The sequence below is a fragment of the Paroedura picta genome, chromosome 3 (genome assembly GCF_049243985.1).
Source record: "Paroedura picta isolate Pp20150507F chromosome 3, Ppicta_v3.0, whole genome shotgun sequence".
NCBI lineage: Eukaryota > Metazoa > Chordata > Lepidosauria > Squamata > Gekkonidae > Paroedura > Paroedura picta.
In genome coordinates this window covers 128,278,680-128,304,914 of record NC_135371.1, presented here as the reverse complement: position 1 = coordinate 128,304,914, position 26,235 = coordinate 128,278,680, and the positions used below count along the sequence as shown (strand labels likewise).

Here is a 26,235-nt window from a genome sequence, read left to right as displayed (position 1 = left end):
TGTACATATGCATGAAATCTGACCCAGAATTGGTCAAATGGGAAGAATAGGCTAGATCCCACAAGTTCTTCTGCTAATGGATGCACTTTAATCCAGTGTCGTGAGCTTTATACTGATGAAAAACATCTTAAGTGCCTTGTGTCATCGAAAGGTTCCTTTCACTGGAAGAACCCCCCCCCCCCCATAGCAGAACAGATCCATGGGATTCATTTTGGTTTTGGACTTAGGGGATTAGCCCCGGAAAACTATAGTACACAAATATATTGTTATAGACCTAAGACTGGTGTACTCCCATTGAGTAGGATTGCCAACCTCCAAATGGGGCCTGGAATTATAACTCATCTCCAGACAGCAAAGATCAGTTCTCTTTTCTGGAGGAGACAGCAGGTTTGGAGGGTGGGCTATATGGCATTGCAACCCTGTTATGCTCCCTCTGCAAACTTTGCCGTTCTCAACCACTGCACATTGAATTTGACAGCCTTACCACTGGGGTAAGTGGGTTGCAAAGCCACACACATGTATGCATGCACACATGCACGTGTACACACTCATGCCACAGAAGTCAGTGAGCCTGAGATACTGTCTGACGGCTGGGAGAGTTATAGCATATTGCCATGCCCACACATATGTTTATATGGTGCTTTTCTACATCCATAGGATGAACTAGTAATGAAAAAATCTGAACATTAAAAAAGAATTAATGTGTGCACTTAAAATTTAGAATGTATCAACTGTTTGTAAGATTTAAACCAGGCTTTCCTCCCATCTTATTTGGAACTCTGAAGAGGCTAGGTCAAGCTGCCATGAAAGTTCAGGATGATGGGAAGCAGTTATCTCTCAGGAATACATGCTGGCACAAGATGGTAGACGGGCCTATATTTGCAAAGTCAGGCTGCCAGTTTCCCTCAGAGGCTAGAGAATCTCCCTCTTCCAACTCCCATTACTACTGCTCAGCTGCGTGAGGATAGGAAATGCCTGTGTGAAATGGGGGAGGTGCAATTGGTATGACTTGGAAGTTACACCAAGGCATTAGTTGCTATCTATCATTCAGCCAGAACTCTGTGGAATACTGGAGCATCAACTCCCTGCACCACTTCCAGATAACACCGGAAGCGACGTCATTGCATAAGGAATGCCACCCACCCACTCCTGTCAACCCTAGTATGAATCAAAGCAGTGACAATATAGTATTTCAAAAAGAGCCAGTGGAAGGGAAGACCTGGATGGTGGCAAATTGCAGATATTCCTGGTCCTCCCATACAGCAGCCATTTTTTATGCTCCTATATTGCACACTAACCCTATTTCCAAAGGTTTTTTTTTTTTAGGGGAAGGCAGTTTTTTAAAACTGGCAACTGAATATTTTTATAATGTTATAATAATATCTGTAGCAAGGTCTCTGTATTCCCTGCTTCCATTTTAAAAAGTATCTACTGTCATTTCAGATATATGCATTCCCTGTTATATATCTGCAGTAGAAGGGAATAGAAATGTACTTTTTGAAAGAACTAAAACTGGGAACTCAGAACTTGGTGCAGAGATTCTTATAGTGACATTCAATTGCCTATTAGAAAAAGAAATGCAAAAAGGCTGGTGGCCATTATTGGGAAATGGGGAAGAGAAACTACAGGGAAAACAGCTGTATGAAAATCCTGTTGCTGCTGCTCTATATTGATGAACAACAAAACAAAATCAGAGTCCACTGGCACCTTTAAGACCAACAAAGATTTATTCAAGGCGTGAGTTTTCACTCTTCCTCAGTGAACGTTACAGCAATGGGGAAATTATATACTTTTGTTCATGTATCACAGTTACCTGTATACCATTGTAAACCTCTGAATGCCCACAACACTTTAATCAGTGAAAGACAAATAAGGCAAGACTAACACTGCACTCCTAAGCATTTATGAATTCAGATATTTTGAAAGGACACTGTTTAAAATTAGCATCAAGAAGCATACTGGATTTTATGTTACGTATATTTATTCATAACTGCTTCCTTTCTTGCAGCATGGCCATTATTTATGGCGTCTTCTCAGCATCAAATCTTATTTCTCCTTCAGTGGTTGCAATTGCAGGGCCACAGCTCTCTATGTTTTTTAGTGGTATATTTTATAGGTAAGTGAAGCCTTTTAATGGTTTGTTTTTTCCCCTCTGCCTCTTCCTCCTACATTTAGAAGCTACGGTATGTCCTTGAACACAATAATATTTGCAGAGTCACTGGTATTGCTTTTCCATTGGTCATGTTGCAGAATTTAAGCCATTCACCCCCTAAAGCATAGAATTTTTTTTTTTTATTATAGCTGGTTTGGGAATGAAAGACCAAGGATTTCAGCCAAAGACCCCTGCTGTCCCAGAAATCTTGCTAGGTGACCTTGGGTTAGTCCTTATTTCATGATTGTTGTGAGAAAATAGAAAATTGTATACACTGCTGTGAGCTTCTTGGAAGAAAGATGAGATAAAAATTCACAGTCTAGAAAAGCGGAGGGGTACACAGAGAGAGACAGAGACAGAACACAAACATACAGGTAGTGTTTAGAGCATTGGCCTTGGGCCTAGAAAACCCAGGTCCCTGTGCAATTATGGGGCCTTGGATAAGTATTTGCTCTCAGCTTAAATTTACATTGCAGGATTATTGTGAAGACAAAATGCTACTTTCAGCTTCTAGCAAGATACATGGAATATGTATGAAACAGAATACTGATAGTTAGCTTGAGACAGTGTGTCATTCCAAGTGTTTTGAAGATTTGAAAACCTTTTGTTTCAAATTAACAATTCGTATTCTTTTTGCATGTGATTGGAAATGAGACATTGATTTAGGCCTGTGCTTCTCAAACATTAGCGACCAATGCCCTCTTTTTAAATTTTTTACAATACAGTTGCATAGTGCCCCAGCATTAGCTCCTTCTGTCTAGCTGGCACTTGCTATGCACTGGCAAGCCCCTTTCCAAAGAGTATGTGGGATGCCTTGCATGTTCCATGGAGGCCTCCATCCTCTTACATGCTCAGAACAATTCCGTAGGATCCAAAGCAGTTACTCTTGAAAAGCAAATTAAAGAAAAATGGTTGTGCTTGGCCTGCCTAAAAGGTCTGGGCCGAGAGGGAAGGTGAACTGAAACAGCCCTGACTTAGTTTTTATTAATCTCATTCCTTGGTTGGAAGAGACTTTGCACTGGGGACATCAAGAAACTGCCTTTTTGGTTAATCATTTCTATCCAGAGGCCATCTGTACAGGGGTGGGAAGGAACATTCAGAGCTGTTAACAAAACATAAAGAGATCCACATTATATAGAGTTGTCCTGAACTCTGATAGTCAGTTGAAAATGCCTTTTGCCTTTTGCTATTACTATCTATGCATGCTGAAATCCTTTGCTTTTTGATGCCCATTCATTTGCATTAGAAAAGCATTTCTGTTTAATTTTATACTGAACGTAACTTTGATGATTACATGAACTCTGTATTTATGTAATGCATTTCAAACAACTGGTTTCTGCAACCTGAGCTATTTTTTTCCCAGCAACCAATCAGCGTGTTCTCTTTACAGTGTTTTGAGGTGATCTGGAAGCTAGGTGATTTCAGGATGTTAGAATTCTGTGAGGTTTCCCCCTTCAAAAGAAGGGAAAGCTGAGTCCTTCCCTGACATGGAGAGTCCCTGCCCCAATTTGTAGGAAACGGATAGGGCTCCCTTTTCATGTTGGTTGAATAGTATGAGTAAGTACTGCCTTTCATCCTTACAAAGGACAAGTAGATCCTCAGAGTCCACCTCCACCCTCCACCCCCAGTAATCAAAGTTCACTGTGAGAAATGCTGGTTTAGATAGCTTAACTGTACAGCTAATATGAAAAAAATATAACAGGCATGATATAGTGCATGTTAAAACTGAACCACTCTGCATTATTCTGTTTCAGCATATATATTGCTGTCTTTATTGAACCTTATTCATGGAGCTTCTACACAGCCTCTGTTTTCCTTGGCATAGCAGCTGCTAGTAAGTCTTGATTTCATTTTGTATATCATACTTCCTTTTGTATCTTTCTGAGGGCTTTCGGCACTTGATGAAGAAGTTTGCAAAGTAGGCTGGGATCTAAAGGGGGCCAAATTGTGTGTCCTGGGTGTTTTAAAGTCTTTGTTTCCATTTGAATGGCAGACCCATGTCACAAATTGGTTTTGAAATCCTTTAGAGTAGCGGTCCCCAACCTTCTTGTAGTCGGGGACCGCCTCTGAGGGTGGGAGAGAGCCGGCGGCCCGGCCGCTGCAGCTGCACGTAAACGCGCACTCGCAGTTGCTGTGCATGCACGTTTTCGCAACTAGGTGGCGCTAATGCACATGCATAGAGCTGCCGCGCGTGCACGTTTTCGCCACTAGGTGGCGCAAACACGCATGCGCAGCATTGCTGCGCGTGCGCATTTTTGCCAGCAGGGGGCGCAAACACGTGTGCGCGGCAGCTCCGCGCGTGCATGTTTGTGTCGCTGGCGTTCCGGCAGCCACGCCTGCCTCTTTCCCCCCCTCTCGCTGCGGGGGGGGGGAGGCAGGTGCGGCCGCTGGTGGCCCGGTACTATGGCCTTCACGGCCCCCCACTTTAGAGATTCATATGGCAGGTGGGGCTTCTGTCTTATAAAAAAAACTGAAAAGATACTTTCAAAATAAGAAACTATACTTTTTTAGGAGTCAGGCTTCATGGTTTAATTTTTAAAAAATCAAAACTTTCTAGCTGGTGTGGATGAGGAGAAATATTGGGTGACTGCGCACAACTTGTATTCAAAACAGGAAGGAAGTCGTTCCCGGCCCTAGGGAAGCACGCCTGGCCTCGACCAGGGCCAGGGCCTTTTCGGTCCTGGCCCCGACCTGGTGGAATGAGCTCCCGGGAGAGCTGCGGGCCCTGCGGGATCTTTCAATGTTCTGCAGGGCCTGCAAAACGGGGCTCTTCCGCCAGGTTTATGGTTGAGGCCGGGGCTGATAATATAGATCTATGTCGTCCCCCCCCCCCCCCGGGGACTCGGGATTCGGACCCGAAGCAAAACATCATCAGGACCTCCTCTCCCCCCACTAGTAGTGGGAGGGGGGAGAAGTTGAGCTGCCGTTCTTGCCATGCCGATAATATTGGTAACATTATTGTTTTAATGGGGTTTTAATGGGGATTTTGGGATGTTGTTACCCGCCACAAGCCTCAAGGGAGTGGCAGGAAATAAATCTAACAACAACAACAATAATAATAACAATAATAACAACAACAATAATAAAAAGATCTCAGAATTCACTCCTTGAGCAAATGATTTTTAAGCTAATCTCTTGGCTTTAGTAAACTGGTTTGTAGTTTGCTGCTCTTGATCCCCCCAGTGAGCAGAAAGGCTTGCTTTTGCTACACAATATGTTAACTCCCCCAAACTGTATCTTGAAATTGTATTTAAACAGGCATCACTTCCAAGTTTTCCAGTGGCACCTCCACCATCTCTCTGACCCCAGTCTCTCACTGTGTACCAGCCATTGGCTAGCAACCCTGCCCTAAAATTTCCTTGCCCTATTCCCCAGGAGAGGCTACCCCTCCATGCCACTAGGGCTTTTTCAGTTTTTTAAAAAATGGCAACATACTTGACTCATTATAACCATCAAACTACCTCATTTTTAAAAATATTTAGTGGTTTTTGTTGTAGAGATATGGCTCTCTATAATGAAAATAACTAGAGATTTACTTTAAAAAATGAAAGCCTGGAATTCAAGAACCTGATACAGACATTGTTATAATTGCACAAAAATAAACAACTGCCTGTTTGTTTATATTTAGATTTATAGGTCGCCCATCTCATGGTCTCAGGGCAGCTTACACAATATATTAAAAACCAATACAATAGGATTTAGGTTTTAAAATGCATTAAATCATGCTCTCTCTATGTGCCTGGAAATTAAAGATGGTTGCATTTTGTCAACCAGGCACAAAGCGGAGGATGGTGTGTGTGGGAGGGTCTGGCTGAGAACCCAGTTTGATGGTGATCCTTGGCCTCAGCCAAATGTCTGAGAGAAGAGTGCCATCTTGCAAGCCCTCCAGAATTTAGGAAGCTCCATGAGAGTGTGTACTTTAGCCAGCAACTCTTCCACCAGGTTAGAGCCAGGGCTGAAAAGGCCTCAGATCTGGTTGACGCCAAGTGTGCTGCTCTGGGGCCGGAGATCATCAGCAAGTTGGTATTTGCTGAGCGAGGAGCTCTCCAGGAGATGTATTCAGAGAGGCAGTCCCTCAAGGATGTAGGTCCCAGACCACATAAGGCTTTAAAGGTTAGAACCAGCACCTTAAACCTTATCCAGAATTCAGTTGGCAGCCAGTGTAGCTGTTGGAGAACTGGTCATATATGTGCTTTCCAGGGGGTCCTTGAAAGGACCCGTATAACCGCCTTCTGGGCCAACTGTAGCTTCCAGGTCAGGGATAAGGGAAGGTCCATGTAAAGTGAGTTACAGTTACTGTGTTCTAGGGCCAGTTAGGGCACTAGTAGCTCTGCCTGGTGCAGATGGCATGCTCCTTTGGTGACCTGTGCCTCCATAGTAAGGGAGGCATTGAAGGTCACACCCAGGTTCCTGACCATCTGTGTAGTCTGAAGATGCAGTCAAGATAATGGAGAAGTGCTTCCTTCCCTGGACTGTTCCTTCCTAGCCAGAGGACCTCCAGCATCAGAGGATTGAGCTTCAGGTGGGTCTGCTGGAGCCACTCCCTAATGGCCTCCAGGCATTTGGCTAGAGAATCAGGGGATTTTGTTGGCTGGCCATTCATGAGCTGATAGAGCTGCTCATATTGATGACAACCCAGCCCGTATCTCTGGAAAAGCTGGCCTAGGGGGCGCTTAAAGATGTTGAATAGATTGGGAGAGAGAACCGCACCTAGTGAGAGCTCACAGTGGAGTTTGAAATGTTGAAAATGCTCTTACCTGATTGCAGCCCTCTGACCATGGAGAAAGGTGACCAGCCATTAGAAGCCTGACCCCCAAACCCCCTGTGTCAGTGTGGTAGTGAGCTAAAAGTTCATAGTCTACTAAGCTGAGTGCTGTGGGTAAGGTCTATCAGTACCAGCAGTGCCAACCAGCCTTGGTCCAGCTGTCTTTGGAGGTCATCTGTCAAAGCAACCAGTGTCATTTCTACCCCATGGGCCAAATTGTGTCTCCAATGGAATGGACCCAGTACTGAAGCTTCCTATAGGTACTCCTTTAAGTGGTCCACAGATGCCTGTTCCACTGCTTTCCTCAGAAATGCTAAGTGTGCTACAGGGCAGTAGTTTGTGGGGTCCTGTAGATCCAGAGCTGGTTTCTTCAATAGAGGTTGCACCCCAGTAGTGGGGGAAAGAAGTAGCCCCAAAGACTTTGCTATGATTCCCTTAAAACTTCACAGCAAAACAGATTGGGGAAATATCAAAGAAGAACCAGAGAATCTGTAGGAAGTGCTTGAATGCCTGTGGGGAAGGAAGAAATGGCCTGGTAGGGTTGCCAGCTTACCTGGTCTAGTTGGAGGTCTGGTACCACTGCCTGACCCTTCCTGCTGATTGAATGAATGGCAGGAGAAAAAGGAGGGAGGTGGTGAGGTCAATTGACATTGTACCATCATTTCTGGGTTTCACTTGGAAGTAATGGCACAATGCCCTAGTATGTCCCAGAAACACTTTGGTTTTACCATAGAGTTTTGAGGATTGCTAGAAATTAGTGGTGTCACTTCTTGATGGAATCTTGTTTGCTACTTCCCCCTTCTTGTGCCTGACCCCAAAAAGATCTTGAGGGTTGGCAGAGGCATGGCAGCCCTATCTAGGTGCTGAGCAATAAGCCTGGGCTTGTTAACAGGGACACAGTTCAGTGGGGAGTTGAAGCCAATCCCCGCTTTCTGTCTAATATGTACTTTTATGGCATATTTTAAAATATTACTTTGTCATATTCAGTTAAATATTTACGTGAACACTTTAGAAATCATAGGTGCATATACTTATCCATTGTTCCTCCTCTTAATATTTGTGAAACAGCCTGGGGGGTGGAATGGTCCGGGGTGTCCAAGTTGGAATAGGGCCAATCAGGGTACCGCCAGCTTTGCTGGCGGCACCCTGATTGGCCCTGCACCCACAGCTCCCAACCTCCCTCCCTGGACACTAGCCACTTTGCTCTCAGACACCTGAGAGAGAGAGATACAGAGAGCCCTGCCAAACCACTAACGAGCCTTCATTACCTGCTATGGCTGCTGCTGCAAGGGAGAGAGAGAGAGAGAGAGAGAGAGAGACGCACGCACAGAGCCGTGCAAACGAGCCCTCAGTCCCTGCTACAAACAGCTCTGATTACCTCCTGTGGCCCCTGCTGCAAGGGAGGGAGGGAGAGAGAGAGAGAGAGAGAGAGAGAGAGAGAGATGTGCCTGCCGGTGTCCCCTGGATCCTAGTGTCCATTGTATTCCTGGTTGGGAATGGGCTTTCTTGCTAAAAGCAAGTCTAAGATTTGTTTTGGAAGTACAGTTCTAACTAACTATCCTTGCTGATGCTTGCATATATTATGTGGTATGATTAACATCCTGTGTGAGCAAGCCCTACATGATTTTCTTCCCTTACCGATCACTATTCTGATTAAATTTCAGTATTGTGGACTGCCCAGGGAAACTGTCTGACAATAAATTCCAATGAAAACACAATTGGCAGAAACAGTGGAATCTTCTGGGCATTATTGCAATCTAGGTAAGGGATAAACTGTTTTGTTTAGTTCCTTACACTTTGTACTCATTAGTGTTCTTTGTCAATATAAGAATGGCTTTTGTCTGTTTTAAATCTGAAGTATTTATATGCTGTCCTCCTACTATCCTGAGAAATAAGCATAAGCACACAATATATATAAGGCATGCACAGACACTGACTATATAGTAGAATGCTGCTTCTAGTCTGTCTTCAAGGGTAGTTCCACATAAAGAACATTACGGTAATCCTGCATGAAGGTTACAGAAGAGTGGATCAGTCTAATTTGTTCAGTGGAGACATCTTTTTACAAAACATAAGTGCATATAATTAAACAAAAATCCTGGCAAAAGCTCCTGTCAAAAAATTCCTTAATTCTAAATCCTTTCTCTTTGTCTGAATCCAATACCGTAATTCCATTCAATGAGTCATGTCATTCCTCCCTTTCCATCTAGGACAGTGGTTCTCAACCTTGGGGTCCTGACCCCATGTGGGTTAGCTGGCCCCTTCCACAGGGTTGCCAGGTTGCTGGCCGCGGCGGCTAACAGCAGTGGTAGCGGGTGGTGGCAGGTGGCAGCAGCAGGGGTGGTGGTGGCAGCAGTGGAGCCATGGCAATGGCTGCTTCCACGCTGCCTCCAGATTGTTTTGCGCCTGCATGCCTGCCCCCTGTGCACCTGTGCTTGTGTGCACACGGACGCCCCCAAGCACCTGCGCATGCAGTTGGGGTCAGGGCCATAAGGAGGTTGAGAACTGCTGATCTAGGACCATCTCTGTCTTGCCTGGATTCAGTGCAGCTCACTCTCCTGCATCCTGTTCACCTGTGTATTCAAGGACGGCTTCAGAACAGAAGGAGCTGCAGATAGAGATGCATAGCTGTGTATCATTCACATTAAAAAAAATGATTTTTAAATTAATGATATTTTTTAGTAGAAAAAAAGATCAAATTGAACAAAAACTACAAGAAAAAATAGGAAGAAAGATAGAAAAGTAGAAAAAAATATAGAAGTTTCCAGTTTTCTCCACAGAAAAATGGATGTAAAATTACAAATTTAATACTTATTCCACAATCATGAAAGAAATATTTTTCTGATTTCTACTGGATGTTCCCAATAGATGACCTGTCATAGGTACAGGGGTTGGCACTGAGCTTTGAGGCCCCCTGAAACCCAGTCCCAGTGGAATGATTGGCCTATGCCAATGATAGCTTTCTTCTTGGTACTGGAAAAAAGGACCAAAACCAGATGATGACTACACCCAAGATTACCCTAACCATGTTCCAAACAGTCCAGTAGAATAGTATGGTTGGAAGGATTTCACCTATCCTCTTGTTAAGCAGTGCTTAAACCTGCTGAGTAGGTCACCATTCCTCAGGTTTTTTTCAGGAATCATTCAAGAACAAGACCAGCCATGCATATACCTTGTAAAATTATGAATCAAATGGCTTATTAAGCACAATAGCACACTATTCTAGCAACAACCAATCAAGGAAAAGCATGCAAGATCATGTTACCTCAACCTTGGGAATTAAGAGGCTGAAGCTGCTGGGTGGCTAGCTAGTTGCTTCAGAGGCAGAAAACATGTCTGAACTTCTTAGGGATGGCAAGGAGGATGGCAGGCACCCTCAGTTGTATCTATCATTGTTTTAGTGGCATTGAGTATAAGAATAAGCTTGGGTGGTATTCTCTAGGCTTCTCCCTTTCCTCAATTGCTGAAAGTTCACATTGGCCAGATAGTTCTTTTGAAAAGAAGACGGTTTCTGTTGCTTACAATAGGCAGGTCAGAGTTCAGTAACACCCTGTAACTGTCTTCCCTGTGTGTCCCGACTACATCTTGGAGAAAACATTGTACTTGTAAAGGAAAAAATTCAGCAATATTTAGCAATTCCTTACACTCCTGCTCCAGCCTCCTCCAGTCTATTTGCATATTGCCTCAAGCAGCAGTTCCTAATCTAATTATTATTTTATGCACAAAATAATAAAGGTTCTCCAGTTTTCCAGACATTCATGCAGAAACAGCCCCAGGAGTGAATCCTCACCAGTTTATGCACAAATTACTTAACCTGTTTATGGATAATTACTAGAAGGTTATCCAGTAACTGACTCCATCCAGTTTAATCACAACTTAGCAAACCTTCTTAACATCATCGTTATAGCCTCTCAGTGATTTACCTGCCTAGTCAAGTTCGAGCTTCCTTATGGGTTGAGATTTTTTGGATCTTAAATTCAGAGGTTCCCTGTTTGACACCTCTAAATACAGATCTTTCACCAGAATTTACCAAGGATGTCTCTGAGCCGTAGCCAGGCTTGAAGAGGCATTCATATATGCCTTATTCCCCTAACATGGAAGTTTGGTCACTGACCTGTAGATGGCCAGATCATTTTTATTTAAAGATTATTTCTTTAGCAGAGAACTTATCACTGACCTTTTGGAATAAATTTCCTGCATTAGGGAGATGTGAGTAATCCTGGCCAGAGAGTCCTGAGAACCTCCTGGTAAGATTTAATCAGCCAGGAAGGTCAAGGATCCAGTTTACATGTGGTGGCCTTCACAACTCCAAGAACTTGAGACAGTGAGAGCAAACTGAAATGATCTAACAAATGGACCAAGCAGATGCTTATGTGACTATTTTTTTTTTATAACACATGGATGTTGTGGGCTTCCATCTAGCCAGAGCATCTACTAGGTTTAACATTATGTTTATTTTCCCCAAGGCATTTATAATGTGAGAAAAACATCAATCTCTTAGCAGGATTAATTATTTTTTATGAAGTCTCTTTGAGATTATTTTTATTACTATTATTAACACTGGAATTGCTATTTTTTCCATAGCTTGTTTTTTGGCAATCTGTATATATACTTTGCCTGGCAAGGGAAGACCCATATAACAGGTTGGTGTTGCTTATAAGATATTATTTTGAGGGGGGAAGATGGGTGATGGAATAATCAGAGGACATTTTTCAAAGCAGAAGTGATGCATGGATGCATTGTTGTAATTGTAATGCTGTTGGCAATTTCTTCCAGGACTCTTGACAGATCCCACCTAGAACTTTTATAGCCAGGGGTGGGGAGAGATTTCCACCAGTTCCCCTGTCCTGCAAGAGTCCTGTGGTCCATTCCTAAATTGTTTTTGGGGTCCCCCATCCCTCAGGAACAGCATTTCAGGTGGACATTTGGGCCTCTCACGGGAGAGAGGAATTGGTGAAATTCACCTGTCTTCTGTCTGCCTGCAGAAATTCTAGGTGGAATTCAAGCCACCTATTTTGGGATTCCATCTTGAGCATATCCATATGTATCTTTAAAGTTCAATTTGAAATTATTATATTTGGTAAATACTTAGCTGGTGGTTAGTTTTCTCTCTCCCAGGCCTTGGCCTTTCCTTGAGTTCTTGCCTTCCTGTGCCTTCCACTATTGTCTTTCAAACCCCTCTTCAAAATTTACTTCTAGTTTTTCATTGACTTCTGGTGCTTTCTCTCACATGCTACAGCTAAGCTAAGGCAAGTTTATTTAAGCATTTTTGGGTTGTCATTCAAAAACAAAAATAATGCGGGTTAAAATAAGAAGAGAGATGGCTCAAGCTTTAATGGTGCAATGTAAATCAAAGTGAATACTTGTATTTAAAGGAACAGATAGGTGGACTATAACTGGGTAGGGCAGGGGTAGTCAAACTGCGGCCCTCCAGATGTCCATGGACTACAATCCCCATGATCCCCTGCCAGCATTTGCTGGCAGGGGATCATGGGGATTGCAGTCCATGGACATCTGGAGGGCCGCAGTTTGACGACCCCTGGGGTAGGATATAACTAGGTCTTAGCAAGAACCAGAATTATTATAGATTTTCATGGCAGAGCAGACCTTCAGTGGTTTGATGCACATGGAATCTGTTTTGTTTCTCCCCGCTTAGAAGCAAGGGGGAGCAAAATGGACTGCTGAAATGGCTGCCAGCAATTTAAACCTAGCAAGTTGGTGTGTCCGCTCATCAGTTGTAAGGTTCAAATGGCTGCCAGCCATTAAACCTTCAGTTTTGCTACCCTGCTTTGAAGTAGTAGGAAGTGAGATGGGCTTCAGTGGTCCATTTTGCTACCCCTCTGTGACTTAAATGGCTGCCAAACAGCTGATGGGCAGAACTGCCAAACTGTCAGCTTTAAATCTGGCAGTCATTTCACGGATAGATTTTGTTCCCTACCACTTAAAAATGGGGGGGAAGCAAAACAAATTGGTGAAATGGCTGCTAGCCATTTCAGTGGTCCGTTCTGCTTTCCCCCACTTGGAGGGGAGGGACAAAATGGGCCACCATTTAAATCTAATAGCTGACAAGCAGACTGCCCTGTTTGGCTGCTAGGCTTAAATGGCCCCAAAACTCAAACTGGACAGAAGTCTGAAAAATGTTTGGGAGAGGCACTTCCTCTAAACCTTGGTTCAGGGGGTACAAATTGTACCAAATCTGTAATGAATTTTGGCTCATGTTCCAGTTCATGCCCATCCCTATTCTTAACATCAGTAATGAACATGAGTCCTTCAGTTTCTTGTGCCAATGGTAGCTTTCTTCTTGCTACTGGAGAAAGAGGAAAAATTGCTTATGAGCTGAATATTCCTATACTATCATTGCAGTCCTTTTCAATGCTAAATGTCAAAGATATCCCATCTCCTTTGCTACCATACTATGCCAGTTCATTAGAGCCTTTTCATTATCTTTCTTCATTTAACTGTGCTTTCCCATTCTCCACTTCTTTGTTGCATGTCTCCGTAGACTTAAAAAGCACTGATAAGATTGGAACCCCCAAAGTATTTTCATTACTGTCAGTTAAATATCCACAGGAAAGCATTAATGATTTTAATCTATTTTAGTGCAGTGCTTCTTTATTAATTGAGATGCATAAGCCAGAACTTCAAATGACCTTCAGGGCTAAATGCTAGAAGATCCAGCAGGTTGTGTATCTCAACCACAAACATTTATTTCATTCCATGTAGTTAAAGGGTGCCTGGTTTAGATGCAATTACTGTTCAGAAGTTGAAAAAAGAATTGTAACAGGTGAATAATTCAAAGTATGTCCCATAGAGGTCCTAGGAGGCAGCCTTCATTTAGCCCATCTCTCCATTAGCTCTGGATTAGTCTGATTCTGTTTGCCATCGGACATGTTTATTGGAGAACTCTAGAGGTAGAAGAAGAGTGTCTCAAAGTGGCTTTTGAGTATTTTTAAACGTTTACACTTTAATGCAAGTGCTTACAAAACCTCAAAGTGGTAGGTACCACCTTAGAAAACACAGCGTCCATTTTATACTTCACAACAGCACATTCCTTTCTTGAGGTGGTTGGTGCCTGCAATATATGTATCTGCATTTCCTGACAACAGAATGGTTTTTTTCTCCTTCAAAGAATATTTATCTATGTGTAAATATTAGTCAGAGCCTCTTGTGGCGCAGAGTGGTAAGGCAGCCGTCTGAAAGCTTTGTCCATGAGGTTGGGAGTTCAATCCCAGCAGCCGGCTCAAGGTTGACTCAGCCTTCCATCCTTCCGAGGTCGGTAAAATGAGTACCCAGCTTGCTGGGGGGTAAACGGTGATGACTGGGGAAGGCACTGGCAAACCACCCCGTATTGAGTCTGCCATGAAAACGCTGGAGGGCGTCACCCCAAGGGTCAGACATGACTCGGTGCTTGCACAGGGGATACCTTTACCTTTACCTTTAAATATTAGTCAATTTCAGATTTATAGAATTGACTATAGTTTCACCAAATAAGTTATACTAGCCATACTGACCATATTATAAATGTGTAACACAGACAATATTACGGGAAGTCTACCACAAGTACATAATATTGCAACATAACAAAGGTAATAATAACAATAACAACAATAATAATAACGGCAAGAATAAATATTGGATAATATATATACTTCTTATGCCTTTTTCATAGTTCACAATAGTATCATAGCCCCACCTGCTGGGTAACAAGCTCCTATAGAATTTTTTGGCTTCTTAGAAAGACCAGCTTCTGGTGCAAATGCATGTCTGAGAATGGTGGGGTAAACATCTAATAATAATAATAATAAAAAATAAAATAATAAATAGAAAACATGGGTGTTGTGCCTCTTTCCTCTTTTGGCACTTTTTGAGAAAAGTAGTGGGATATAGAGGCCAGATCACAGCAGCAGATAGGAATCCTCTCTGGCTATGACTTTGGACTTGACCTTTACTATGGGATATCTCCCAGTGCTCAGCTTATGTTCTTTGACCCCAGCTCTATTGGTCTATGGCTTATGGTTTTAGCTCTTCTTCCTACTTCTCATGTGACTGAGTTGTCACATGCTTCTGGCTCAGTGGACCCCATGGTGCAATCAAGAGGTTAAAGGTATATCTCAGGTCTGGAAAGTTTGAAGATCATAATCCTGTGATGTATGCATAGTCAATTAAAAACACTGCTCATTGTCAGATTATTTTCTAAAAGCACCTAGTAGACATTTAGACACACTGTCAATAATAAGCTTTGCACAGCTCTGCATCTCTTCTCATACCTCTCTTTTGTTCATGCCTACCATATACTACTATTTTAATTCTTCTAAAAGCAAATGAGTCCTCTTATGTCAATGTTGTTAGTTAACATTTCCTTGATTGGGGACCTTATTACTATGTGCAGTAGACAGTCTTCAAAATGACTATTAATGCTTCAATGAAATATTTTTCTGGCTGTTTTGGCTAATATTTATGCTTAACTGTTGTTTGTTAAGGAGTAACTCATTAATGTTTTTCTCCCCCAAGAGAGTGACCGCAGGACCGTCTTCATTGCTCTGACAGTGATCAGTCTTGTAGGCACCGTTCTGTTCTTTCTCATCAGGAATCCACAGGAATCAAATACAGAAGAAGGAGATATAACAGGAAGTGCTGATAACCTTGTGGAACCAATGTAGGTGTAATATAGATACATACAGTACATTCTCCTGCTAGATCACATGCTCCTAGTTTAACCACGGTTTGTTGAAGTGAGAAGGCAAATGATATTTAGTTGTCCCCAGAGGAATGCAGGAATAATTGTATTTTTCTATTAATCTTTGGAAAGGTTGCTCCTTTCACCAGTGCTCAGGGTAAAAGTATGTGCCTGAAGTAATCTTTCTATAATAGAAGTAGCAATGAATCTACCTTAGGACAATGCAATTTCATTTGGGTGAAAGTGCCTTTCTGTTAGCAGCACCAAATCTTTACTAAATGATATGTAATTATAGCTTCATGATGCAAGTTAGCAAGGTAAACCTGTGCTTGGACCACATCAGAGTGGTGAGAAACAGTGTGGCATAGTGGTGAGAGTGTTGAACTAGGTCTAGAAGTAAAGAAAGTTCTCTTGGTCCAGCGCCTCATTAACCACAATGTCTGCTGGGTGACCTTGGAACAGTTTCACATCCCCTCTCACCCTAGGCTTTTCCACATTTCCATTTTCCTCAGTTGTAGCTAACTGTGTAATTGGGGTTATTTCTCTGTTCTACTCTCTCTAGTGGCTGATTTGATAGTATATATAATTAAATTTCTATACCGCCCCTCCCAGTATTTACATGCTCAGGCAGTTCACATCATTTTAAACACATAATAATTTAAATAATTAAAATAGATAAAAGCAATTAAAATTACCTCAAACTCGCATCAGCTAAAAAAAAATTCTGTATCCCCCCTTCCTAAGGGGTGGGTTGTTCTTATGGAGGGCTTGATTGATCATTTACTGGCCCTATGGAACCGTAGGGCCAGCAGCTTTTCAGGGAGCTCATTCCACAAGGTAGTGGCCAGGACAGAAAAGGCCCTGAACCTGGTTTAGGCTAGACATACTTCTGTAGGGGCACGGATCAACTGCTAGTTTGAACTGACCAAGCAAAGTACTGTTCAGGGGGTATAGTCAGTTAGGCAGTTCCTCAGGTACGGCAGGCCCAGAATTATGGATCCATACGTTTCTGTGGGCAGGTAAAATACGCCCTCTGCCTAAACAGGGAAGAGGAGGTAGACAAAGCCGAGCCTTCAGGGCATTGTGGTCTGACCATGGGATGGAATTAACTGCCATCATTGGCATATCCCCACCTGCCCCAAAGATCAGGTTCAGGGTATGGCCTCCTTGGTGAGTAGGGCTGGCAACAACTTGTGAAAGCTCCAGTGTTGTGACAGATGACACTGATTCTGGGCCATGTCCAGAGGATGTTAGATCCGTGTGAACATTGAAGTCTCCTGGAAATATTAGTTTGGGGTACTGCCGTGCCCAGGAGGCCCCTGCCTCTAGTATCTCCAACAGGACATTTAGTGAGTCCTTAGGCAGACAGTGCACCAAGTCTTACCCCAAGACAACACATACAGTGCCTGAGATTTTTGGCACAGGGAGTGTCCTGGAGGAGTAAGCCTCCTGGACAAATATTGCCACCCCACCCTCCCCCCGCCCCAAGGTCTAGGACTGATGAAGGACCAAAACGGGGGGGGGGGGGGCTAGGCTAGTTCTTTCAAGGTGCTTGTTTCACCTTCTCTCACCTAGGTCTCAGTCACGCACACCATGTCTACCCCGTTGATTTTATAATTTATTTTTAATTATATGCTGCTACTCCCGGACCTGCTGTCTTGCAGCGGCTAACATCAGTAAAAACACAAAATAAAACAGTAATGCACATCTTCTAACCAACACTACCCTAACCTACCCTCCTTCCCATCTTGCAGGGCCTGCGGAACTGACCTAGTTCCAGCAGGGTCCTCAGCTCTTCTGGGAGCTCATTCCACTTGGCAGTGGCCAAGGTCAAGTGGACTTCCTGGGGGCCAAGGATCATCAACATATTCAAACCTGCAGAGCAAAGCACCCTGTGGGGGGTGCTTATGAGAATTTGCCACATATAGAAAATCAGCATACTACGCTAGGCTATAACCCTTTTATGAACTGTTTTTTGCACATTGTCATTAAGCCCCCACTTGCAGTCCTAGTCTAGGCTTGACAACACACTTTTGAGTGTGCTATCAGTGTTGTCCTTATAGCCTCGTAAATCCTCTTGGAGTCATACCTTCCCATCTTCTTTGCAGAAACCCATATGAACTGATAAAAAAAACTTCTGAGCATGTACAGAATGCCTTGTCATTAGCCTTGAATTACTGCTGCATGTCTTTGTACACTTAGGATAAAGGAGCAGGGCTTCCTTAAAGGCAGAGCCAGGTTTCCATGCTGGCTTGAGCCTTGTCTTGTCTTTATTTAGGAACTTGCAGGAAGGAGGCAGCAGCCCCCTTTATAGGCATTGCTGCAGGAAGCCAGGAGCTGGTGCTAGTGCTCCTGGCATCCTGCCAGTGGTTATAGCACCCCTTGATCCCAGGGTTCCATGGTGAGCATGGGGGGTCAGCTCCTAGCCCACTTTGAAAGCAGGCATTGGTGCACTGCCCACTGCCCTGGGGATGGGAAGCTTGGAGGGAGAAAGCCCCCCAGTACGGCAGCTCTCACCATGCAGGGCTGGGACGTTGCAGCATCCCTGCCACAGCTTCAGTGCTGCTCCTTGCCTCAGGCAGGTGAGGAGGCAGGTGGGCAGTCGATGCAAAGTCTTTTGGTGGTCCCAGGGATGCACAGGACCGGGAGGCCACAAAGGGGTCACTCACCATCTCTTTGGCAGCAGTGGGAGGAGGCACTCTGTCCTTGGCCGAGCTCTTGCCACTCCTCCCAGCATGGACCGGTGTAGAGGCGGGGAGGCTGGCCAGAAGTGGGGTGGGTGGGTGCAGCAGAGGCCTGGATCTTGGGCAGGCAGGCAGGCAGGCAGGCAGCCTTAGAGATTGCACTGACTTCCCTGGGGTGGCTTGCAGCCCAGCCTCTCCCTCCTCCTGAGCCATCCCGTTCAGCCAGTTTGGGAGATGGGCTAGTAGAGTGGCAGGCTCTTCCACCTGGAGGAAGGGGAGGCATCCAGGGGCAGGGCACCCCTGCCTCATTGGTCCTCCATGGGTGAATGAGGACCACTCAGGTAGGGAGTGTTGTCCTTCTGGTCAGAGCTTCGATTTTTTGTTGTTTTATGATTATGATGATATGATAAGGAGTACTGTCCACAACATACGTTGCCAGTATTTTAAGAAGTTTTTTTTTGTAAGTTTTAAAGTGTAAGATCCTCTCATGCCACCATTCAACCTCATCCTAGTGTTCTGTTCCCAGCCATACCCACTCACTTTTACAACAAGATAAATCTCTGCCGGCTGACAAGTGAAAAGGGCAGTGGAAGGGTAATGAGATAATGTAAAAGGAAAAGATCTGTAGTATTTAAATGAAAGAGAAATGCATTTAGATTGAGATGTGGGAATGTGATTGATGCAACACTGCTCATCACGTCTCTCAAAGCAGTGTGTCAGCTTTTGAGACACCAGTAATTGCTTTAGAGTGTACCAGCCTTATTAAGAACCACACAGAGAAAAAGATGGTGACCTTCTGTAAGGCTTTGGAGGTCTGGCTTATGAATTCTGCATTGGAATGTGTATATAGCAGCCAAGTGTTTTCTGCAGTTTTAAAAGCCCTGCAGATTTCTAACACACCATTATTTCCTCTAATTAAAGGACAATACAATGATTCTGTTTGAAGAATGTTTACTTTCAAGAACCATCTTCACATATTTCTTGAATTTTCCAAAATAACCTGTTTGTTAGGCCTTAAAAAAGGCAGTCTCCTAGCATGCACTTCTAGACAATAGTTTTAAAGGTATAAATTGTGTGTTGGCCTGCAAAAAAAAGGGCTTGTTTATAATGTTGCCACTGAGAATTCCATATCCCATAGGGCCTTGTTAGGTTGCAGTTTGTTGTTTGCACAACTTGCACTAAGATACCAAGTGACATAAAATATACTTGCAACTAGATTTTGTAATTCATAGGGTAGTGTGGTTTATCTTAAAACACAAATTAGTATTTAAGATGGTGGGTAGAGCTAATATCCTCAGGAGAAAAATTCATTGATAATTCTGAAGGGAGAAAGATAATTTTGGTGCAGTTTACCTCATTTTGTTTTTGCATTAGATATTGTTTCCCATACTGAGTATGTAATAGTACATTTGTAATGTTAGCAAAAATGTTTTTTAAAAGCTGTAAGAAGAAACGAATGTGCATGTTTTACAGCTCAGTAGCATTTGTAGGTCAGCATGACACATATTTATTTTTCCATTGAAACTTGTATTTGTTTTTAATCAGGTCTGACCAAAGTAAAATGACAAGAGCCACAGATGCATTTAGTAAGTAACGTTCCATGGAAGAATTGCTCTTGCAAACATTACGCCTTAATGTATTCCACTATAGTGATGGAGGAGAATCCGAAACTCGCTTTTGGATCTATTTATTAATGAGAAAGGGACTGAGATGTTTCACTGCAAATTTGACCCATTTCCCTTTTTCTTACTTCCCAATGTTTTCCATTTTCTGGTATCAGAATACAGTAAAAGTGCCTTCAGTTGACTTCATGAGATAATTTTGGGACGTTCCTTGCAGCTTGGCTCTTTCTATCAGAGGAGCAGTGGCCATGACTTCAAGAAAAGGGGAGGGGGAATGGAGACGCTAATGCTAATGGCAGCCAACATGGCATAGGATCTGGAAGACCCAGGTTCAAATCCCCATTTTTTCATGGAGGCCTGTTGGATGACCTTGGGCCAGTCATGCATTCTCAGCCCTAACCTCTCTCAGGGCTGTTGTAAAGATCAAATGGAAGTTGAGAATGATATGGGCCTCTTTGGGTTCCTAGTGTGGAGAAATATGCAGATTAAATTTATTATATAGTAAAGTGGTGAGAAGTAAAGTGGTGGTCTCCCACCCTGCAGTTCTCGTTCATCTGCACAGCTCTGTGTGTAGTGTGTGTAGTGATAATGACCATAGGTAGGGTCTCCTTTTTCCTTTAGTAATCAGTATAATTTTCATGATTTTGTTTAACTGTGCTCTGTTTGCAGGAAGTTCTGTCAAGATGTGTTTCACAAAAGAGATTCTGTTACTTAGTATCACAGCAGCCTATACAGGTGGTATTATTATTATTATTATTATTATTATTATTATTATTATTATTATTATTAATGTTTTAATTTATAGGTTGCCCCTCCCTGTAAGCAGGTTCAGGTTACAGTGTGTAATTTCAGCTAAACACATTGTTAAAAACATAGTACAATAAAACTAACACATTGGTGTTCCTCCATAGCTCTGCTGGCTATTCTGTTTTGAGCTTTTCAAGGACTATGGCGGGAGGTCTTCTAAAGTGGGAATGGCTGGCATTAACTGAGGAGGGAACATGGGATAAGAGAAGTGGAGGGGAAGGTCCACAATTTGTCTTCCCTTTATCATGGCTTCAGTCATGGGCCTGGGGAGAAGAGCAACATTTTACAGGCCCCGAGGAACTCTGTTAGCTATGTCAGGGCCTGGATCTCAGTTGGTAGCTTTTTCTACCAGGAAGCAGCCAGGGCTAAAAAAAAACCCTGGCTTTGGTCAAGCCTGCTGGATTTCTCTGTGGCCAGGGATCACCAGCAGATTAGTATTTGTGGATCACAGTATTCCCTTAGGTATGCAGGGTCCAGACTATGTAAGGCACAAACACTGCAGTCTAGGGTTGGTCTGGGACCTAAGAAAGGTGCCCATCTTGTGGGCAAGAGCAGCTTTCTCCCTTAAGCTGCCATCCTATGTCCATTGCTCTTCACTGTGTCTTCCTTTCCTTATCTTCTCAAGGGTATTGCAAGTTCCTGTTTCTACTCCTTTTTCTGCAACCTAGCATTTCACACTTCAAGTCCAGAGAGCTCCCTGTATACATTATGGATTGTAGCCCTTGACCTCTTTAAAGGATTACTTTCCAACATCCTTGTGTGTCTTTTACAGCATCTGTAGGCATATTCTCTTACTCTATTGGCACCCAGCAGAGTTATTGGTACTTGCTGAGAGATGGGTTGCAAGATTGCCATCCGGTGTCCACAACTAGCTATCATTCCTTGTGTGCAGTTCTCTATTAGATGTTTCCTGTTCAAGGCTAGATGTGCAACTATGGAAATCTGCCAAACTCTGCCACTTGTCTATATAAAAAACAGTATTTCCTTTTGTAGAGTGGGGAGGCAATGTCAGTTTACTGCACAGACGGATGGTAAATCCCCTTCTGTAATACTTCTTCTTAATGTTTTTTTTGTTTATTATGGGAGACATGAGTATTTTATTTGAAAGCTAGTACCCTCTAGTGTGAACTGCTGGGATTACAACTAACTACTCATTTGGTGTTTTTAATGTTTAATTAAACTCTCATTTGTGTAACTGAAATTCTCTTCAAGTAATCTAATTTTCATAACTGCACTAATAGCCTAGACTAGCCTGATCTCATTGAGATTTAGATGGGAGACCACCAGGGAAGACAGGGGCTGCCATGCAGGGAAAAGCAGTGGCAAACCCCCTCTGAACATCTCTTGCCTTGAAAACCCCATGAGGTTGACCTTCATAGGGTTGACATCAGCTGGTTGCAACTTGTTGACACACTTTACCTTAGTCTGATTGTCACGGCAGCCTCCACGTGCTGATATGAATAGTGCTTAAGGAAAAAGCAATTGTGTATAACCCCTGCTGAAATAATATTGGGTTTTTTTTCCAGGTCTGGAATTAACATTCTTCACTGGAGTGTATGGGACCTGTATAGGAGCTGTAAATAAATTTGGTGTTGAAGAAAAAAGCCTGATCGGGCTCTCTGGTATTTTTATTGGCATTGGGGAAATATTAGGTGAGTTTGTACTGAAGACGAGGTAGTGTAAAATAATTTTTGCTCACAGTTGTACTATGTATATATATATATTTGCATGTAGCTCAAGGAATCTAGCAAAGAGGAAGATGGGCCTGTTTAATACAATGTCGCAATGCATTTAAGAAGCATCTACACTAGATGTTTAATCCTCAAGTCAGCAGCAGGGCACAAACCGGAAAGTCTTTATTTAGTTCGTTTAAATTTTTTCATCTTGCTCCTCAGCGAGAAGACCAGCTCCCAAGATGGCTTACAATAAACGATGAGGGAGGGGGGAAATGCAGTAAAATAATTAAAATATTAATATAAAATCCATTGAAACAAAAGGCAAAAACACAGAGAAAATAAAAAGCACCAAGCAGCTAAAACACTAGCCAAACATAAAATAAATACATAGCAACTGATAAAACAGAAGATATTATTTGATGTCAGAGGGAACTGAACACAGAGTGCGATTGTGCTTCACAGTTGGGTTGTCACAACTAAAAAGAGTTCACCACCTCTGAAAAGGAGAGAGCCACAGCAGGACCTTAAAGATAAAGATACGCGGATATTTTGCTCATGAGAATATACTAGCTGCATGGGATTTGTAATGCCTGGTCAAGCAACTGTTCTATATTTTCAAAAAAACAGACTGTCGTCTTTATTGTTATTTCCCTACAGACAGCAGGGTTCATGACACAGTGAAGATCATTTTTCATAAGCAGCACATGACACGGTGATCTTTGGTCTTTGTTGTACCATTGTTTTACACAATCATGGAATGTACTGTAATAATATTTTTACTGACTGATGGTGACCACCTCCCTGATACTCTGATTGGGGGTCTGGGCTATTTCCAGGCCCTGTCCTTTGTGCTGCTTTTCTGACAGCGAACTCTGTCATTGGGGAATGCCCTTCTAATCCCTTGCCAAGACAATCTGTTTTTTATGTTTCTTTATCTTTAGTTAATGCCATTTTTTATTTTCTAGTTATAGGGTAGCATGCAATAGAAAAGAATAAGAGAAAAGTGGATAAGGGGGGAGAACAGAACAGACAACATATATCTTTGAACTTATAGTTGCATTAATTGTTACATTATTATTTTACATCATCTCTAATTCTTAAATCTCATCAATTCTCTAATCATTAGACACTATTCATTATAATATACATACTTAGAAATTTACAATCTTCAAATCTATACATTATCAAACCATTTTTCCCAACAAAAGAAAAAACAAAGAATTTCCAGTATATCATAGTAGATGTTAAATTTTCTCTAAAATGATAAGCTTAAAAATTTCAGCCAATTCTAAGAACTTAACAAATCAATCTTCTATTATATGTGTGTATTTTCCACCAGTATAATTTTCTCAGAACTATTATTATCTATCTAGGCAAAATACCATGTTTGTTTTCTTATTCATTATCCCTCAAAGCCCAGCAAATGTTCTCTCTTGTCCTTTTCAGATGGGGATTAAATCCATTTATATTCCACATCCGAATTTTATAATCCATATATTCAAGTCTCAGTAAAGACAAAGTCCCCTTTCCCTTCTTTCTTGCTTTTCCATTGATCTTTCTTTGAAGCTGTTATATGTTGTTGATGCTCATGATGTGATGGTTGTGGGATTTTTAAAACTTCCTAATCTATTTTCTATCTCTCAATGAATTCACTCACTTTTGAGTCTGAATCACTGCTCCCGAAATGTAAAGATGACTCCTAATTCGCCCCATCAAAATGTGATTTGCTTCTTTTTGAGTTTAGCTGTCAGGAAGACATAATCTTTTATGTAAAAATATTTGTGGAACTTCCTTCAAAATTATCACTCAGTCCTAAATTTCTTCTTGAAATATTGTTGTAGGTTTATGTCTCTAGTAGATTTCTTCCCAAAGTAGACCAAAGTATCCCTTGGAGTTCATTGTAGGGTAACTTGAATTCATTCTGTAAACAGAATTCATTTCCATTCTTCTTCTGGAAGTTTGAGGAGATCTGCAAACACATTAACCACTCTATAAAATGGAAAAAATGGTCTGCCTCTCACATTTTGTCATTTTTTCAAGTAGAGGTTGATGTTTAACTTTCTGTGTCTTAAAGTAAATCCAGCTTGTTGGAGAAGTAATTTCAGTCCTTTATTTTTTAAGTGTCTGATCTTTGTAGGAAGAAAGAAAGCAGCTACAGTTATATCTACCTCAGCTGTGAATATATTCTTCAAAGCTTAGGGAGTATCCTTATAGCTTCCGCTGCCTTATTTTCGGCCGCAGAAACTTCAAAGACCATTCGTAACAGCAAAGTGGAAGAAGACTCTTTGTTTTCCCCCTTACCGGGAAAAATAGCTGAGAACCCTTTAGGTATTCAGTTTTCCAGCTGTACCAGCTAGAGACACACAGGATTGTATCCTGCAGCCATTGCCCTGAGTGGGTAGACTGAATGTCTGTTTTTATGTTTCTTTATCTCATCTGACTATATTGCTGTGCAAATTACTTTGCGAACTGTGCAAGGTGGCACATTCTATCCATCCTTTCTTTGGCCATATCCCTCTTTGTTTGCCTTCATTAAATTATGCCTGCTGATAACTTGGTACTTGGATATGTGAGATTCCAAGGATTACTCCCAATAAGCAGACTTAATTTAGGGGAAATCTTTTTATTGAAGGAATAATGAATGAATTCATCACCACAGAGTCATTGCTAAGACTGAAAATCCTAAGTAAACTGACCCTTCGCTGCAGCTCCTCCCAGTGCCAAGTGGTTTGGGCACAAAGACTCCTCGTTGACAAAACTAACAGTCTTCGCCCAGCATTGCTGCTGGTGCCCAGAGTCCCTGGGAAAGGTAGCAGTTCCCAGGTGCAGCACAGCAGGGAAGGGGGAATGTGAGGCTCCAGGCTCGCTGGATTCACACCTATTCCAGACAATAATCAGAGATCTAAATCGAGATTAAATTATGGCTGATGTGAGGCTCCTTCCAAAGATCAAAGAGCTACAAGAGATGCATGCGTAGGTAACTGTTTTAGGCATACTAATGATAGGAACCAGGTTACATGGCAAAAGTACAAATCATGGTTGTGACAGGATCAGCTCCTCTCTGGCATTGTAAGATGAGCCTCCCATTTTTCTGAGCAGCAAGCAGCATTCAGGCTGTACTAGATTTTGCATTTCTAAATGGAAAAGAATCTTAATCTGAAGTAGTAACCGGGTTTGGAACCTGCTTCTTGTGCTGCTGATTATGTTTTGGCCACTAGTTGGGACACACTCTCTATTCTTCTTCTTTATTGGATTTCTAAAGAATACAAGTCATAGATATTACCCGTGTTTTATTTTGCACCTCTGTATGTTTCCTTTAGAATGTTTTTATTTTATTTTATTATTATTATTATATTTTTTAGTGTGCAGCACTTTGAACTGCAGAATGAGGATGTTGTGGGTTCTAACCTATGTCCTCCCCATTCATGAAGTTTTCACAGGGACCCTTTCCATATTGGGGAAAAACAACTCAATGGCCCTCTTAATGCTACATGGAACTACCAGTACTCCACACTGTCTTGACGCTGACAATTACTTTCTGCCACCCTAACCTACTTCACAAAGACATTATGAAGATAAACTGGGGGAGGGGAAACCATGTATGATGTCCTGTGTTCTTTGGAGGAAAGCCAGGATAAAAATGTGAGTGATAGTAGAAATGACTGATCCTTCCTTAATAGTAGTAATCCTAAGAAGGCAGAGCTGAGACAGAACTGCATTCTGATTGCTCCCCCCCCCTTAGTGTTGCACAAACAAGTTTTTATAGGACACTTTTCTCTCTTCTCTTGATATATCATGAATACTGTGTTTACTTGAAATTATTTTAGCTTTCTTCTGTGTCTCTGGCCTTGT

General features: G+C 42.3%; 1 protein-coding gene across 5 annotated transcripts in view; it reads left to right on the top strand.

Annotated features, from left to right (window-relative positions):
* Nucleotides 1-26,235, top strand: part of MFSD11 (major facilitator superfamily domain containing 11) — a 39,872-nt gene that overhangs the window by 8,101 nt on the left and 5,536 nt on the right. For all 5 annotated transcript variants that reach the window (XM_077327667.1, XM_077327666.1, XM_077327669.1 and 2 more), the window contains exons 4-11: nucleotides 2,009-2,116; nucleotides 3,907-3,986; nucleotides 8,582-8,678; nucleotides 11,502-11,560; nucleotides 15,429-15,573; nucleotides 19,824-19,864; nucleotides 20,570-20,635; nucleotides 22,234-22,359. In XM_077327667.1, the coding sequence (XP_077183782.1) occupies nucleotides 2,009-2,116; nucleotides 3,907-3,986; nucleotides 8,582-8,678; nucleotides 11,502-11,560; nucleotides 15,429-15,573; nucleotides 19,824-19,864; nucleotides 20,570-20,635; nucleotides 22,234-22,359 (722 nt within the window). The remainder of the gene's footprint in view (nucleotides 1-2,008; nucleotides 2,117-3,906; nucleotides 3,987-8,581; nucleotides 8,679-11,501; nucleotides 11,561-15,428; nucleotides 15,574-19,823; nucleotides 19,865-20,569; nucleotides 20,636-22,233; nucleotides 22,360-26,235) is intronic.